The sequence below is a fragment of the Orussus abietinus genome, unplaced genomic scaffold (genome assembly GCF_000612105.2).
Source record: "Orussus abietinus isolate OABI.00-Male unplaced genomic scaffold, Oabi_2.0 scaffold5, whole genome shotgun sequence".
In the NCBI taxonomy this organism is placed as follows: domain Eukaryota; kingdom Metazoa; phylum Arthropoda; class Insecta; order Hymenoptera; family Orussidae; genus Orussus; species Orussus abietinus.
In genome coordinates this window covers 1,439,155-1,453,412 of record NW_019394929.1, presented here as the reverse complement: position 1 = coordinate 1,453,412, position 14,258 = coordinate 1,439,155, and the positions used below count along the sequence as shown (strand labels likewise).

At 45.8% G+C, this 14,258-nt stretch overlaps 2 protein-coding genes and 1 long non-coding RNA gene across 7 annotated transcripts in view; 2 read left to right on the top strand and 1 right to left on the bottom strand.

Annotated features, from left to right (window-relative positions):
* LOC105701205 overlaps positions 1-1,673 on the bottom strand; it is a 5,718-nt gene extending 4,045 nt beyond the window's left edge. Inside the window, exon 1 of the long non-coding RNA XR_001104187.1 lies at positions 1,325-1,673. This is a non-coding gene — a long non-coding RNA (uncharacterized LOC105701205). The remainder of the gene's footprint in view (positions 1-1,324) is intronic.
* The window catches only part of LOC105701200 (rab11 family-interacting protein 4A), a 15,933-nt gene extending 1,752 nt beyond the window's left edge, over positions 1-14,181 (top strand). The window contains exons 1-10 of one of the 4 annotated variants that reach the window (XM_012427735.1): positions 297-316; positions 3,985-4,479; positions 4,758-4,832; positions 6,142-6,180; positions 6,495-6,612; positions 10,799-10,963; positions 11,029-11,398; positions 11,519-11,667; positions 11,980-12,030; positions 12,330-14,181. In XM_012427735.1, the coding sequence (XP_012283158.1) occupies positions 312-316; positions 3,985-4,479; positions 4,758-4,832; positions 6,142-6,180; positions 6,495-6,612; positions 10,799-10,963; positions 11,029-11,398; positions 11,519-11,667; positions 11,980-12,030; positions 12,330-12,452 (1,590 nt within the window). In that variant the 5' untranslated portion in view covers positions 297-311 and the 3' untranslated portion in view covers positions 12,453-14,181. Of the gene's footprint in view, positions 1-296; positions 317-2,519; positions 2,546-3,984; positions 4,480-4,757; positions 4,833-6,141; positions 6,181-6,494; positions 6,613-10,798; positions 10,964-11,028; positions 11,399-11,518; positions 11,668-11,979; positions 12,031-12,329 lie in introns of those variants that run through there. The other 3 variants (XM_012427734.1, XM_012427737.2, XM_012427736.1) reach the window with 3 other exon arrangements.
* Positions 6,622-10,623, top strand: LOC111674156. Of its 2 annotated transcripts, none has more exons than XR_002762302.1 (3): positions 6,622-7,756; positions 8,600-9,376; positions 9,835-10,152. XR_002762302.1 is itself a non-coding variant. In XM_023433509.1 (3 exons), exons 1-3 carry the CDS (start codon positions 9,606-9,608, stop codon positions 10,471-10,473), a joined length of 261 nt encoding a protein of 86 aa, XP_023289277.1. In that variant the 5' UTR covers positions 9,406-9,605; the 3' UTR covers positions 10,474-10,623. The 2 variants fall into 2 exon arrangements, 1 of the variants encoding a protein (XP_023289277.1); XM_023433509.1 differs by lacking the exons at positions 6,622-7,756; positions 8,600-9,376 and adding exons at positions 9,406-9,699; positions 10,372-10,623 and having other exon boundaries at positions 9,835-9,899.
* Positions 14,182-14,258: the final 77 nt, after the last annotated feature.

The window sequence follows — 14,258 nt, the reverse complement described above, 5'->3', positions numbered from 1 at the left end:
GTACGAGGTAACACAGCGTGAACGGGCGCTCGTGTGTCTCCACCTCGCGATTTTGTAAGGTTGCCCCGCAGTGGAGGGAGGGTTTATTTAGATCGCAAGGATCGGTGAGTAATCCTCGGGAGGGAGATATTCTTTTTTTGTACTTGGTTGAAGGCCAGTTACCTTGAGAGCGTTTCAAAATACAAAAAGGCGGAACGAGCGGCGGCGCGACGGCCATTGTCGCGTCAGTTGACGATCGGCGATCGGCGGTCTACGCGGTGGCGCGAGATTTGAAAATCCTGGAGCTACCCCGAGGACTCGAAAAATCACGCATGGGGTGTGTTTGGTAAATTCGGACAACGTGGAGAATCGAGTGCTCGGAAATAATTTAAACACCCGTGGTGTCGTTTAACGAAGCCGTACTCGAGGACCGGTTGAACAGATCTTTTTACGCGCGCGACCGACCGGACCAACTCGACCGACAAGAAGTGCATTAATTTCGTTAGAAACGGGTAGACCGCGGTTATATCACGAGCAGAGACAGTGGAACGTTATTACGAGGCTGTCGTTTCCAAAGGACCCGGTATACACCTGCCGACATAAACCGCAAGATGACGAGGCGACGGATAACCGTCGGATCTCCATTTCTTGCAATTTCGTTGATTTTCCTATATAATACATGGAAGCGTATATACGCGCTACCGACGTTTGGTCGACTATTGCGTGCACGGGTACGCGAATTTCGCCCGTATGACGGGAAAGCTGGCGCGGAAGGGTTAATCGTCTCGCTTCGATAGAAGACACTCCGTCCGATCTATCGCGTTGGCAAGTGTAGGGCATAGATCGCGGCTTATTTTTAGCGTTATACATAACATATACATAACAGGTCGGAAACGGAGAGCGGCGCGATGTCGTTGGTCAACGTCGTACCGGTTGGCGAGTCGCCGGGAGGGGGATGAGAAACGCATTCCCGCATTCCATTTGGACGGTCCACGAGTTTGTGCGCATGCGCGGGGCGGAGCGCGACGCTCGAAATCGCGCGGATCCGCCTATCCGAGCGCTAACCTAACCTAACCTAACCCCTTACACCTGCGTAATCGCGGGATAAACGGCGGGTCGCACAGGCACGAACCGCGGATAAATACGTGCCCGCGGCGCGTCTCATCCGCCACGTGACCCGTTTTCCATCCGAGCCAAGATGGCGGCGTGAATCTCTCCGGCGCGCGCCTCCGCCTTTGTCGAGGACGTAGGATACCGTGGACCGCGAGAATCCAGCCGTTCACTCGAAATCCTCGCAAAGGAGGCGGAAAGAAACGACGGAGCGAGTGTAGGATCTCTTTCTTACCTCTTTTCTCTCTCTTTTCCTTCCTGAACGTTAGATGCGACCGTTTCGTGACCGTTGGAGGTGAAACGTCGAAAGGGGAGAAATCTCCCTTCTAGTGTTTTCATAGACGAGTCACCCTGCGGAGTTCACGCGTCTCATGTCCATGGTCTTTGTCGGGCACGGAGCGTGGGTCGTTTAAAGGGAACACCGGGACCTTGGTCACTTACTCATGCGTTCCTCGACTCCCGTTCGACGTTAACGCGATTATCGGGCATAACGTCGCGTCTCTACCCTACCGACCGGCACGTGTCGCGTAGTGTCGCGAAACAAGTTGCAGGGAAGATGCGCGGAAGCGCCCCACGTGACCGGCCGCGCGCAACCGGGTTGAGTTTGAGAGCCCCTTTCACCGACCCGAAGCTCGCGCGCTTCTATCACAGGAATTTCAACCAGTGGCTGCCATGGAGGTCGAAAATTCCCGAGAAAATCAACTAGAACGTAACGATGCAAAATTGCACGTCGAGCTATCTCCGGTTGGACAGTCGTCCTTGTTTCGTTCGAGGTTTAAATATTTATGTACATTCTCGAAAAATTTTAAGTAGTTATTCTCACGGTGGAAAACTTTACGGGTCGGTTTAACTTGGATTTATCGTAACGCGTTTGTCGTCGCGCGTTGGATTTTTAACCAACTCGACGTTCACGTTTTCACGGATTTTCGATCCTCGGGATTTCCAGGTCGCACGAAGACCACTGCTTAAACCAGTTATGCGTCAACGGTATATGTAGTATGTGTGCCCTGTTGACGTCCTCGAGCACTTTCCACGATTGACTACACCATGGACAATCGAGTGCTCGGTGACGTCACCGGGGTCCTCGAGCAAGCCAGCGGAGACATCTTCGATGTCGCGTAACGGTCTCGAGTCTATGTAAATCCGCGTGTTCGGATTTTTAAATCGGATCTGGACACATGCCTGCTCTCTTGTTTGACTTGCCCCGGATGACGCGCGCACCTGTAATTCCATTTTTAGGATTTTACTTCTCGAGGAACGGATGGAATGATTTCATTTTTTTTTTCTACCCTGGGCGCAGTATTTCCAGCCGATGTTGGATTTTTTTTCATCGGCCATTGATATTCGCACAACCTTTGGCCACTTTCCCCTTTGGCCGATTTCACTGCACTAGTTGAACCTTCCAAGGAGTAGGCGCTATCGGCTTTCCGCCGACTTTCTTCCCGATGCTCCCCTTGTAAGATATAAACCTGTTATCTCTTAATCGGACCTCGACCGATGAACCTTTTTCCCAGGGTGTGAAAATTTCCTACGGGCACCCCGAGAAAAAAAAAATAGGAATGTCATCGAACCGACGAAATATCCCGTTAATTCAAAGAATATTTACTTAACTCGAGTAAACGTCGAATTCGATCGGATGCAAACGTTCATTCGAAATTATGGGAATTTATTTGAGGTGAAATAATTGCATTCTCGGAAGTAACGAAATGTTTCCTTGCTCCGATGAATCTTTTTCGCGCTCGGTGCACGCCGAGGAACCATCTTTATTCAGCAAGTTTGAAACTACCGATTGTCCTAGGTGAGGTTACGTATTGCCGGTTTCCTGCTTGGGAACGCGAAAACACAGTACCCTCTTGTGCCCGGTCTGCATAGATCGCGTCTAATAAAGGTTAAGAATCTCTCGAAGGCGACGACACGTGACGCGCGTGAGAACGAGACCCCTTTTACCTATGGATGCCTATGGGCTGACTAACGGTACGGGAGAGCCTCGCGGACGAGAAAGAGAAAACCTTTTATGAGGGGACCATCGAACCGAGACGTTGAGAAATCTCGAAACATTGCACGCGGCATAACGCGAATACTTAATCAGCGCTCGTAACCTTCGAGGCGGGTGCTGCTAGGTACGCGTAATTCGACGAGCCGGACATAAGGCGAGTTTCGATCTTACAGGGCAGGGTTTCGAAATCATTTTGAAACAATACCGAGTTTCGTTACACGCTTTTTTCATATTTTTTTTTTTCTACCAATTGATCAGAGCGGGCCGGTATATCGAGGACTATTCGGCAGAACGCGGCGGTGTAGAGGGTCGCATAATGGATAAAATAAGTAACTAGTCGAGAGTGCGACTGGACTAGATAGTAATTGTAAGCAGAGTGTGGCGATTTATCGGGGACACGTAACATTTGACGTTACGTGTCGGTGCTCGAGGCCCGTTCCGGTGGCTACGCGTTGACACTCGTTCTCGCACGCCCCCGTGGGTTTACTCGGCGAGACGGGCATAATGAACGAGCGGCGCTCCATTCGAAATAGGGAACACGGTCTAGGGAGTATTGGCGAGCGATGGGGTGGACGGGGGGAACGGCTGTACCTAGGAAAAAAAAAAATGAATTCACTGGACCAAAGGAATATTAATTGTTTTCATTCAAGGAGTAACGATTTGCCTCGAGTGAACTCGAATAACTGGACACGAAGATACGCCGCGTCCGATTTATTCAGAGTTTATTCCAGGAAGATGGTTATTCGAATTGACGAGATATTTCTTTGGCTCGATGGTACTTTTTTTTTTTTCTTTCTTTCCAAGGCGGACAGTATGGCGAGGCTTGGGCGCATATCTTCCCCGGTGAGTCAGCGCTCGAGTGAATCCTAAGAGCGCGCCTTTCGCGCGTCTTCTTTCAGGCCTTCCACGGACCGGCGGGCCGTAGAAAGCCACGAGGACCGCGAGGACATCCGCGCGCCCCCGCCGCGGCGGAGAATGGTCAGCTCGCGGGCCCCGACCGTAAACGTCGGCGGCCGAGCGGCCGACTCCGAGGCCGACGAGCGCGCCACTGGCGGCGAGAACGCGGACCACCTCCTGACCTGCAACGGCGATGCGCCGGCCGACCAATCGCGAGTCGCCGACTCCGCGGACCTCCGCATAGGGGGCGCGCCAAGGCCTCCGACCTCCGCGGGGGAGGACTGGAGTCAGAGCGGGCCGCCCTCCCTCTCGATGTCCGTCGACCTGCACAACCTGGTCAGCTCGTACGGACAGGAAGCGGGCAGTCCCCCCGACAAGGGCGCCCCTAACGAGGAGGAGGAGAGCTACGAGGGATTCGGTTACGTCCGGGTAGACGGCGACGAGTCGCCAGGGGGCAGCAGCTCCGCGCCCTCCCCTACTGGCGCCAATTCCTTCAGGTAGGATTTTTTCGTTTTTATATTTCCACCCCTTTTTTTCTTGTTTTCATTCACTTGATTATCGGTATTTTGGAGTCTTCCAAGGGATTTATAGATCTAAATCATTTCAAATGCATTGTACGTTGCTGGGAAGGTGGATAAGGATGGAGGTTTGAGACGATTTTGTTTTACAATTGCTGTTTGTAAAAGGGAGCGTGGCTCCGATGAAGTCCCGGAGGCATGGGCGCGCGGTGTTAATTGCGAGAGATCAACTTTCTTTTCCTTCTTTTTTGCCGAAGGAACCCGAGGAGCCCGAACTCCACTATCGGCAGGCATTCCTGGTTGAGAACCTCCCTGAGACGGACCCCGCCTTGGTGAGTGAGGATGACGGTTTCTGGATACTCTCAGGATACTCTACGGGTGACTCATATATGGAAATTTAGCTCGACAGATTCGAAAGGATGAGCTACGGTGCAGGATTACCCGCCTCGGTGTCGTCGCCTGGAAGCCTACTTTTCAACCTGACTTTCCACTTGCCGTTGCATCCTGGTCTAATCTTAAATTAATTTTGGTCTAACTCGAGGGTCCAAATCGAGAGTGCGAAAGACTCGGTTGTGCCAATGATTCCGATATTTTTAACACGCTGACTTGACTAACGATGCCGGCACATCGCGCCCTAATAAATCACCGGCTAGGCGGAGCTCTGTTCGATATCTATTTTTTACTTTCTCATCGGGTGCACCCGCAGCGATGGGAAAGTATTCAATCGCGGAACAATTTCCTTTTTACGATAGACCGAACAACGGGTCGTAATAACTTGAGAGCACGAAGTGATTAGCGAGCACCGTGCCTTGTAAACCGTGAATGAGAAACGCATATTTCGACCCGTACCGTCGCAATATCGAGCTGGAGAATTTTTCTTCTTTTATTTATTTATTTCCCTTTTTCCTGCTCGATTTTGAATCTGTATAAATTGCCCTAGTCAAAGGTGCGGCTCGTTGCGGCATATTAAGTTCAATGTCAGTGACGGCATTGCGCTCGTGACAATTTAGTAAAGTTGCCAAGTGGCCAACGTACACTGGATTTTGGCAATGATCCAGTTTCGGGTATTCAGCAAACTCGGTATTTGGCTCAGTCCGAGAGAAATTTCTCCATTTTGCTGGAGACTTTTGTTTTGGATTCTTATTTTTTTTTAAATTATCTCCGCTCGTCTAAATTTACCTGAACGTTTTGCAATAGCCGAGGGCAATTATATGAATTCGCAGATAACGGGGGTAATTAGTAGATAAATGGCTTTTAATTCACAAACGGTTTGTCGATACTTTCTCGGGGAAAGCAGACTTTCCGAATACAGGGAAGAGTCAAGAGCCGTGATTCTATTTGCGATTCGGGGGTATCGATTGCACTGGGGTATTCTTAAACATTTGCATAGTGAATCATAAGGCTAGGGAGCTCTTTATGCTATCTCGGCGGTGAAGTAGATAATTTCCAGGCCATTGAATAATCATTGTAACTTATTGGCGTCTAGGCGACACTCCGTGGGCCAGGATTATCCTCATTATTGGGTACAGGGTATCGACACCACCGGAGGAATTATTTCCTCCGGTTGAATCGCCCGAGTAGGATCTGAGAAACGGGCAATTAATTTAATTTACTAAATTATATCCGTTATTTCTTTTGCAGCACGAACAAGAAGAGGCTCAGCTCCAATGCGCTAGCAAGGTACAGTCATTGCATAATACGGTTACGTTTAGTTGTCACGAAATTTGGTCCTTTTCTACGTATACCTGAAATTTATTTCTTTATGGCCAATCCTGCACGGACGAAGAAACGTGGTCTACTCGCGAACTTCATGGTCGGCGGGCTCTTTTACGCGCAATTGCGAATCGATGTACTCGCTCAATAACTTCCGCATTTAGGGGAACGCGACTGCGCGCATGTTGTTCTCAATAACGTTCGTTCACTCTTCTTTGCGTGTATGTATTTCTTATTTTCCTTTTTTCCTTCCTCGTCTCACGCTGTCCTCGCCTTTCCAGTCAGCTCTACCGTAGCAGTAGCTTCAACAGTTCCGGCCGAGGCTCCACCTGCGACAACACGGAGGACATGTACAGCGATGTCTCCCTAGAAGATGACGTTTTGGATCTTAATCACCGGGTAAGAGAACCCCCTAATTTTCTCAGCGTGGTCAAAAGCGAAATGTCCTCGGCGTGGGAGCTGCATCTTGCTTTTCCTCGTAACACTGGACTCGCGGAAGCGGTCCTTACGATATTCCCATCGATAGCGAACGCTTCGAGGGTTTCGCCATTACGGAAAACTCGATAGATTGGACACTTCCTTTCGGGCCTGCGTCGACGTTATCAATCGCCTCGCACTTCCCGCTTTTCAGCCCGGCAGACCTGCGTATCTGCTTGAAACCGTTTCACATGAAATTAAGTCTGAAAGGGTGTTTTTGCAATCGCTGATTAACGAACACTCTGGCTCGATATCTGAGGTAACGAGTAAACGAAGTTTCGAAAGTGTGGGTAAGTACTGGATCAATGGAGTAATTAAGAAGTAAGGTCTCCAGAAGAAAGTGCCGGTCCCTTGGTCCCACGTCGCGCGTTCCAAGGAGACGCATTCTACTCCTGAAAGGGAGAACGCTCGAAAGTTTGACAGAGATATCACGTGGAGCAGCCGTAACTCGATTCAGAGCACTCGTCTTCTCCCTCCGATCCGCAGCAAATCACCCTGGAGCAGTCCGAAGTCGTTCCGAACTTGTCGCCTCGCATTAAGCGCCATGGAACCGCCCTGAACTTGTCACAGACTATCCTTAACCTTTCCGGACACGAAACTCGCCTAGGAAACTCTTCTATTGTGAGCCAGAGGCAGAAAAATTGTCAAGTGAATTAACGACCTAGAAGTGAACCGTCGAGGAAATCAACGACCTAGACGTCGCATGGAAACGTCCATTCTGGATTTTTGGATGAACGAATAGCCGATGTGTTCCACTCAACCAACGTGTGCTTCGTCACGTCCTCTGGTGCAACATCATCGTCCTGGAAATTATCAACGACCACCTGTTGACTGTTCTGCCTATCCACAAGCTTATCAACGCTGCGGACAGTGCTATCAACCCTGTCCACCTTGTGGCCAACCTTGTCCAACGTTCTGCCATCCACGGGGGCGACCCTGGTTCCTCATCGCCTTCGTGATTCTGCTGATACTGGCCCTTATCAGCGTGGCTTATCAACGATTATTCGCATCTTCTTCACCGCGGAGGATTGACCCGCCATTGTCGGCCTCTCGTCGCCTTCAACAAGTATGAGGATCGCCCACGCAGGACGTCCGATGAACGAACTTACTGGAGTTCCCTTTTTGGGGAACGTCTACGAGTGACCATTTATCTAGTGAGCTCATCGACGACATTAGCCTATTCAATGTTAATTCTTCAAAGTTCAATGAGTTCCTACCGATAGTACGCATCTATTGGGCTTGATAAGAAGTGGGAACCTATGTCGTCGATGACGCGGTAAATGGTCACCGTTAAAACCGTCACTTTTCCCGAGGAAACGTCGAGGAAGTCATTTGACGAGCTCTTGGAGAGCACGTTGCTGTTTATCCGGATGGGCGTAACAGTACCGGGTTGCGCAATACTGGCCATGGAAAATGATGATTAACGGAACAACGGTAGAGCACAGATACGCCTCCCGATTTCTGCCAGGCTTCGTAGACTCGTCATGAAAGCACACTGCATATTCTGGAGGAGACAATGCCGTCAAATGACTACTCGCTTTTCTACCTGGAAATTATTTAAAAACGAAAATGCCGGAGTTCGGTCGACTTCCGGCCGCACACTAATTTGTCCCGGGCGGCGTGCGGTTCTTTTTTCCGCCGGGTTTCTCAGGCCCGACGACAATAGATTAAGTGGGACGCGATTCCTGTAATTTTCTCGGACTGCGAGCGCGTTTCGCGAGTGCCCGGAGCGCAACCTTAGCTTCTTGAAAATGTCGCGAGTTTAACGGCGATCCTGGCATTCCTGAGAATGTAACGAGCTTGGGGAATGATGTCCCTCTCGAAAGGACGCCGTTTTCGTCGTCTTGAGGGCCAAAGACGTGGCCAAAGAAGACACTGAAACGTAGCTTCCCTCTCGTTCCTTTTGTAGCAGAGCTCGAAGAAGAAGAAAAATGCAGAGCAAAATTGCCCGGCCGAGTTTCAACGCTGCATCGAAATAACGACCGAGCCCTGTCTTCAACGACAGGAAAAAGAACGTCCTGCCACGTCCAGCGGGAAGTCTCGGCCGACCTGGACAGGATCTCAGGACGACGAGGAGGACCTGGACGTCATTGAAATTCCACGAAGCAGGACGATCGACACCTCCACCTCCACCGCTGGAAATATCAACGGAACTCGTTCCAAGCTTCTCTGAGGCCTAATAGCCGTGAGATAAAATAATCTACAAATTGAAAATTATGAACCAATGAAAAATACAAGCCTACTATGATCGCTGCCGATTTATCAACGAAAGAGAAAAACAATCACTGCCGGTCAACGACGAGGCGCAGTTGTTTTTGGCATGCAACCATCAAAATTACAGCTCCGAGTGACGAGATTCAGAAAATTCACAAGTAATAATACATGGTGTGTATCATTGATTGCTCGAGCGGGATTTGTTGACTCGGTAGAGATGTTAAAACTGGATAAAAAGGTGATATTTTAGATTTGGAAACCGATGGCGTGTTCGAGGGTGCAACCTGTGGGGTTTTTCGAATGGGGCGGCTGGTCCTTCCTCAGTTTCTTGATCCTCCTTTCCGGGGTCGGATACATTGGCTACACGATGATGCAAGACTGGAAACTCAGAAATTCTAAATAAGTCAAGAAACCCGTTCCCTCGACCTAGTCCTTTACCTACTTTTCACTCATGGCCGCCTTATATCACCTCGTAAGTTGTTTCCTTGTACGGCACTGAGTGCTGAAAATTTCATAGACTTCAGTATTCGTCATGACAAGATATATACGGTAATTGTAGAACGATATTTTTACAATTACTGCAATGTAAAAGAAAAAAAGTTCGTTCAGACTCCCTTGGATTTCTGTTTTATCGGTAACAAATAGTTTTATCAATGATCGGTCTCACCTTTACCGACTGTCGACACTGGTGATTCAATCGAATGGGCGTTGCATTGACCACATTTCGAGGGATTGAAAAAAATAATATTTATCTCGTCGACTTGGGAGGCAAAGCTGAAAACTCGAAGGCGAGCCGTAAGATAATCTTGTGACACCTAACCTTTTAATCTACTATCGGTGAATAGACTCGTTCCACTGTACCGGTGGAAACCCACTGGAATGACGCTTGACAAGTATTTGATTAATCTTTTCCTGCTTTACGTTTGTCAGTTTCTCACTGCCCAAAGAGAATCGGGAAATTGTGGAAGAGTAAAATCACACGAGCGATTGGACAGGTGATGTCTTAACCTCAAAGTTAGTAAGGCGAATTTCGTTGAAAGCATGACTCGTCCTCGCATAGCACGTCATTCACAGATTTTGCCGGCTCGAGGAGTTAGTCAGCACCTAGTATAGAGCACATAAATAGATTTTGATATTGTCTTGAGCTCTGGCACGAGAGACTCGCAGTGGAGCTATTCGAGCAACTCGAGGCTTCGGTCAGAAGCAGAGTGCGCGTCTACGCATTGGTACGAATACCTTTCTGTCTGCAAAGTGAGTAAAAGGCAACGGAGATTGACTTTACAGTTTCGTATGCTTAAGACAGAACCATTGGTCCGTTGAGATAATAGTCATTGTTGATGAATCCTGCATTCTTACGGAATTGATTAATGCCTATGATGAAACCTGAGTAGCGTGCCGCTGTATTACTACGAATATTAAGAATAACAGTCGGTAAAAGGGTTCTGCGGTTTCTTTGACTTTAAGCAGAACGGCTGGGGAGGATCGGTGGTGCTAGTCATGAGGCGTCGCAGCTTGGAGACAGAGTACAGAGCTCCAACTGAGCCACCGAGGATAGTACCGTGGTCGTAATGGAAAACGGGCTGAAAATAGACATGGAGTCTGACTCCGAGGAGGGAGAGAATAAAGAGAGAAATAGCGAGGGTGACACTCGTGGTGCGATCGCAGAAGGACCAGGGCCTGGGGCTGGTCTCGAGTACGATTTGTGGGAGGGACAGTTTCAATTCGTAGGAGAGACCCAAAGTCGACTAGATCGACAGAGGCGGCCTCAACTTGGAGAGCAAGTAAGATTGGCTCCTTGGGGTAGGGAGATTAAAAGCGAAGGAAGAAGGCGGAAGAACATTTTATCGAGTGCTATAACTTAATGGAGAGTGATGGACATTATTGTGGGTTTCAGGTCCAGATGATTCAGGAACAGATGCATGCCTTAGTCGATACGCAGTCAGTGGGAGAAGAGAGGTACGCTAGAGTGAAACAGGAGAATGCAACGCTGCAAGCTAGAATTCTTATGTTGGAGGAATCCGCTAAAGATGCCGAAGCAAGAGCCGAAGAGAGGCTGCAAGTAAGTAATTCTATAGGGAACATAATTTTTATTGGAATATCGTTTACAATAGTTTATTTATATAGGCTGAACAGAGAAGGCATAGAGAATGGGTTAGTCGACTAGAAAGAGAACGGCAGTTACAGTTGGAAAACTATGCCATTAAGCTGCAGGCAGTGGAGACGGAGAGTTCTAGTTTAAGAGACGAAGTAACCCGATTACGAGAACAGCTTGAACGAGTTCGAGCTGACAAATCTCGCCTCGAAGGAAATTTGGAAGAACTGAGGACAGAGATCGACATTGTTCGAGAGTCCGAAAGACAAGCCATAAGTAGAGCGAACGAAGCCTACAGTTTGTTCGAAGAAGCGAAGGAGGAATTGGCAGCTAGAGTCGAAGACCGGCAGAGAATTGATGAACTGGTCCAACAAGTTGCCCGTCTTCGAGCTCGTAACAAGAGTAAGTCTTTTTTTTCACTGTAAAACGTAAAAGTCGGTTTTAGGAAAATATAGAAATAGAGCACATTAATAAATTGTTGCATGAAATTAATCGGTTTATTTTCATGTAACTGCAAATTAGGTTTAGAAGAGTCGCGGGACGAATTGCAAGCTGCGGCTGCGTTACAAGCTGGTCGTGAACTGTTGATGCTGAATCCTTGTGGAAATGGTAATAACGAAAATGGTCCAAGTCTTGCAGCGGAGTTACTAGAAGGCATGAATCAAGATCAGGTAATTTACACCTTTCATGTATATATCTCCGCTATAAAAGACATTGAACAGAAGGTTAAAAAAAAAAAAATGCGAATATACGTGATACGCACGTTGCTTTCATTGAAATTATAGTATGTTTTGCAGTTAGTTCAAATCGAAAATGACACGACTAGAGGTAGCTAGGATGAATATGAGATGTTTTGCCATGAGGTTAATTTGATATGCTTATATTAGTTTTAGATTATTGCGACTAACTGCACAACGATTCAAATGACAATTTTTAGTTACAAGTAGTATTACTTTAGTATTGACTTGTTTCCATATACGCAGGCTGACGGGCAGACCAAAAATGACCCCGAAGAGCCCTGCACCATTTCGGAGGTAATTACATTTCGTGGATATACTGTATATGAATCCTTCATTTTTTATCTCCTTTCTTCCTTATCTTGAAGCATGAATTTTCGTTTCCAGCCATGAATTTAGTTGATGTTGCTATTATGATTAATCAGACAATTGTGCATGTTACGTTATTCGACAATTCCGTTTTCTCTGTGTGTAATCACCTTTTTCTGTTGTAGCAGTCCGTGCATGTGTAGGATTTAAATGGTTTCGTGAATTCTAAGAGATTTTTATGAATGTAAAAATTATTAGCAATACCGATTATGAATAATTATTTTCAGATGAGGAAAGCTTTAAAGGAACAACAAGAGGTGAACACCCAATTGAGAGCCTACATAGACGGAATACTGTTGAATATTGTCGATAACTATCCTCAATTGTTAGAAGTGAAGCAGGGGCACTGATGTCAAAGCGTACGACAGTGACGCTACGCCAAAAAAGAGCTGATATTAGTCCCTAAGTAGTTGTAATTAATAAGTACGAATTACAAATGACATTTGACTCAAGTGTGATATCCGTCCGTGCGAGATCCAGGCGGAGCTGAGAGTCCTCCGTTCATTAATTTTCAACAATAAACAATTAAGATTTGCTACTGCTGGTGTCATTGTAGCGCCAAAAAGTTAAAAGAGTGAAGTATACTTGGTAACATAATTGAATTGTTGACTCGGGTCAGGAATATAGAAGTATTTATAAAAAAAGTTAGATTTCATTCGAACGTATCAGGTTTGAACGATAAATTGGATTTCTTGGCTCGAGGCAAGCAACGTGCAATTACGATTGATAGGAATCGTGAGTAAGAAAATGTAGACTATTGCATATTCATTTTTATTTGAATTCATATTTTTTGGTGCCAAAATGTTATAACTTAGTGTATAAGCTGCATCCTTGGCTACCATGTGTTACGACTCATCTAGATAAATTGTCCTTTCGTTATTATAGATCCAACTTGTTTGTTTAACGATAATCTAAAAATTTATAAACAAAGTCTTAATCGATTTGTGAATTTTTCGTTCACCAAATGAGTTTTATTAGCAATTGACGAAAGGGATGTACATACATGGGGCCGTTTTAATCCTATTAATATAATTCCTTAGTTCGTCCTCATATACATTTTTTTTTCATCTTTCGCATATTAGCGCTTATAATACATGACTGACTATCATATTAAATATTTGGACTACGGTCTGCCATTGGTTACTTTAGTAGCACTATATTGGGTTTACCATAACATGTATTTATAGCATGATTAAATTGTTTGAATTATTTTAAAACTTTTTCATGTTAAGCACCACAAATATGTGTACATATGTATATAATATTGTATATTTTTATTAACATACTGGATTAGTTACTTAATATCTACTTTCTTTTGCGGATCATATTAAGTACGACTTGGAACAATAATTGGTAAAAGTACTGTAACTGTGTCGATTAACAAAAAAAAAAAACAGGAAGTGTATACGAGACTGAAGAAAATGTGTTTTGCAGTTAAATATGACAGGGTAGTAGGGATATATTCAAGGAATGCATATCATCCTTTTTATCTCGCGATAATGGTAGAAAGTACGAAAGTACGAAAGTGTGATTTATACGATAGCCTTCAGAGGTGTTCAGTACAAATTAAGAAATGAATTGTAGTTTTACGTTTTGAATGATATTTCACATGTACGAAAGTGAGAATTCTCAAGATTCTCTATTTAATATACCTCTTAACATAACAGGATTTATTAATCCTTATTAAAGATACAATGTAACGATAATACCCAACAATATGTGATAAGTATTTAGTTAATATGTTGAGAAACACTGTTATCGATACCAGCAGGATGTTAGTTACACGTTCGATTGCACCAGTATGGCTTGATGGTCCCATTTGTTATCTAGTTATTTGAATGATTAGTCGTTCGTCTAACTTATCCTTTATTCGTCGATATAGTTCCTTTGAGAATTTGCTGGTACGGATTTGGAACAAGTTGAGTATGCGTGAAATCTGTGATGGGATAAAGTGTATGTACCTACTGAAATAATAATGTAAGTTACGAAATAAGCTATCTATGCCTACACGATATCTATTTTCGGTATTTACATTGGAAACCATTAACGTTATTTTGATTAAATGATTATATTTTGATACGATCATGTATTTGAATTATGTATCGATGTTTGTAACACCCTCGAAAAATTAGGAAATTAGTAATTCCTATGGTGGT

Bases quoted from the DNA above. Each gene is read 5' to 3' on its own strand.
- LOC111674156 (XM_023433509.1), top strand. From the start codon at position 9,606: ATGGGCGTTGCATTGACCACATTTCGAGGGATTGAAAAAAATAATATT. The intron at 9,700-9,834 runs GTAAGATAATCT...TACGTTTGTCAG, and splicing joins TGAAAACTCGAAGGCGAGCC to TTTCTCACTGCCCAAAGAGA. The intron at 9,900-10,371 runs GTGATGTCTTAA...GACTTTAAGCAG, and splicing joins TCACACGAGCGATTGGACAG to AACGGCTGGGGAGGATCGGT.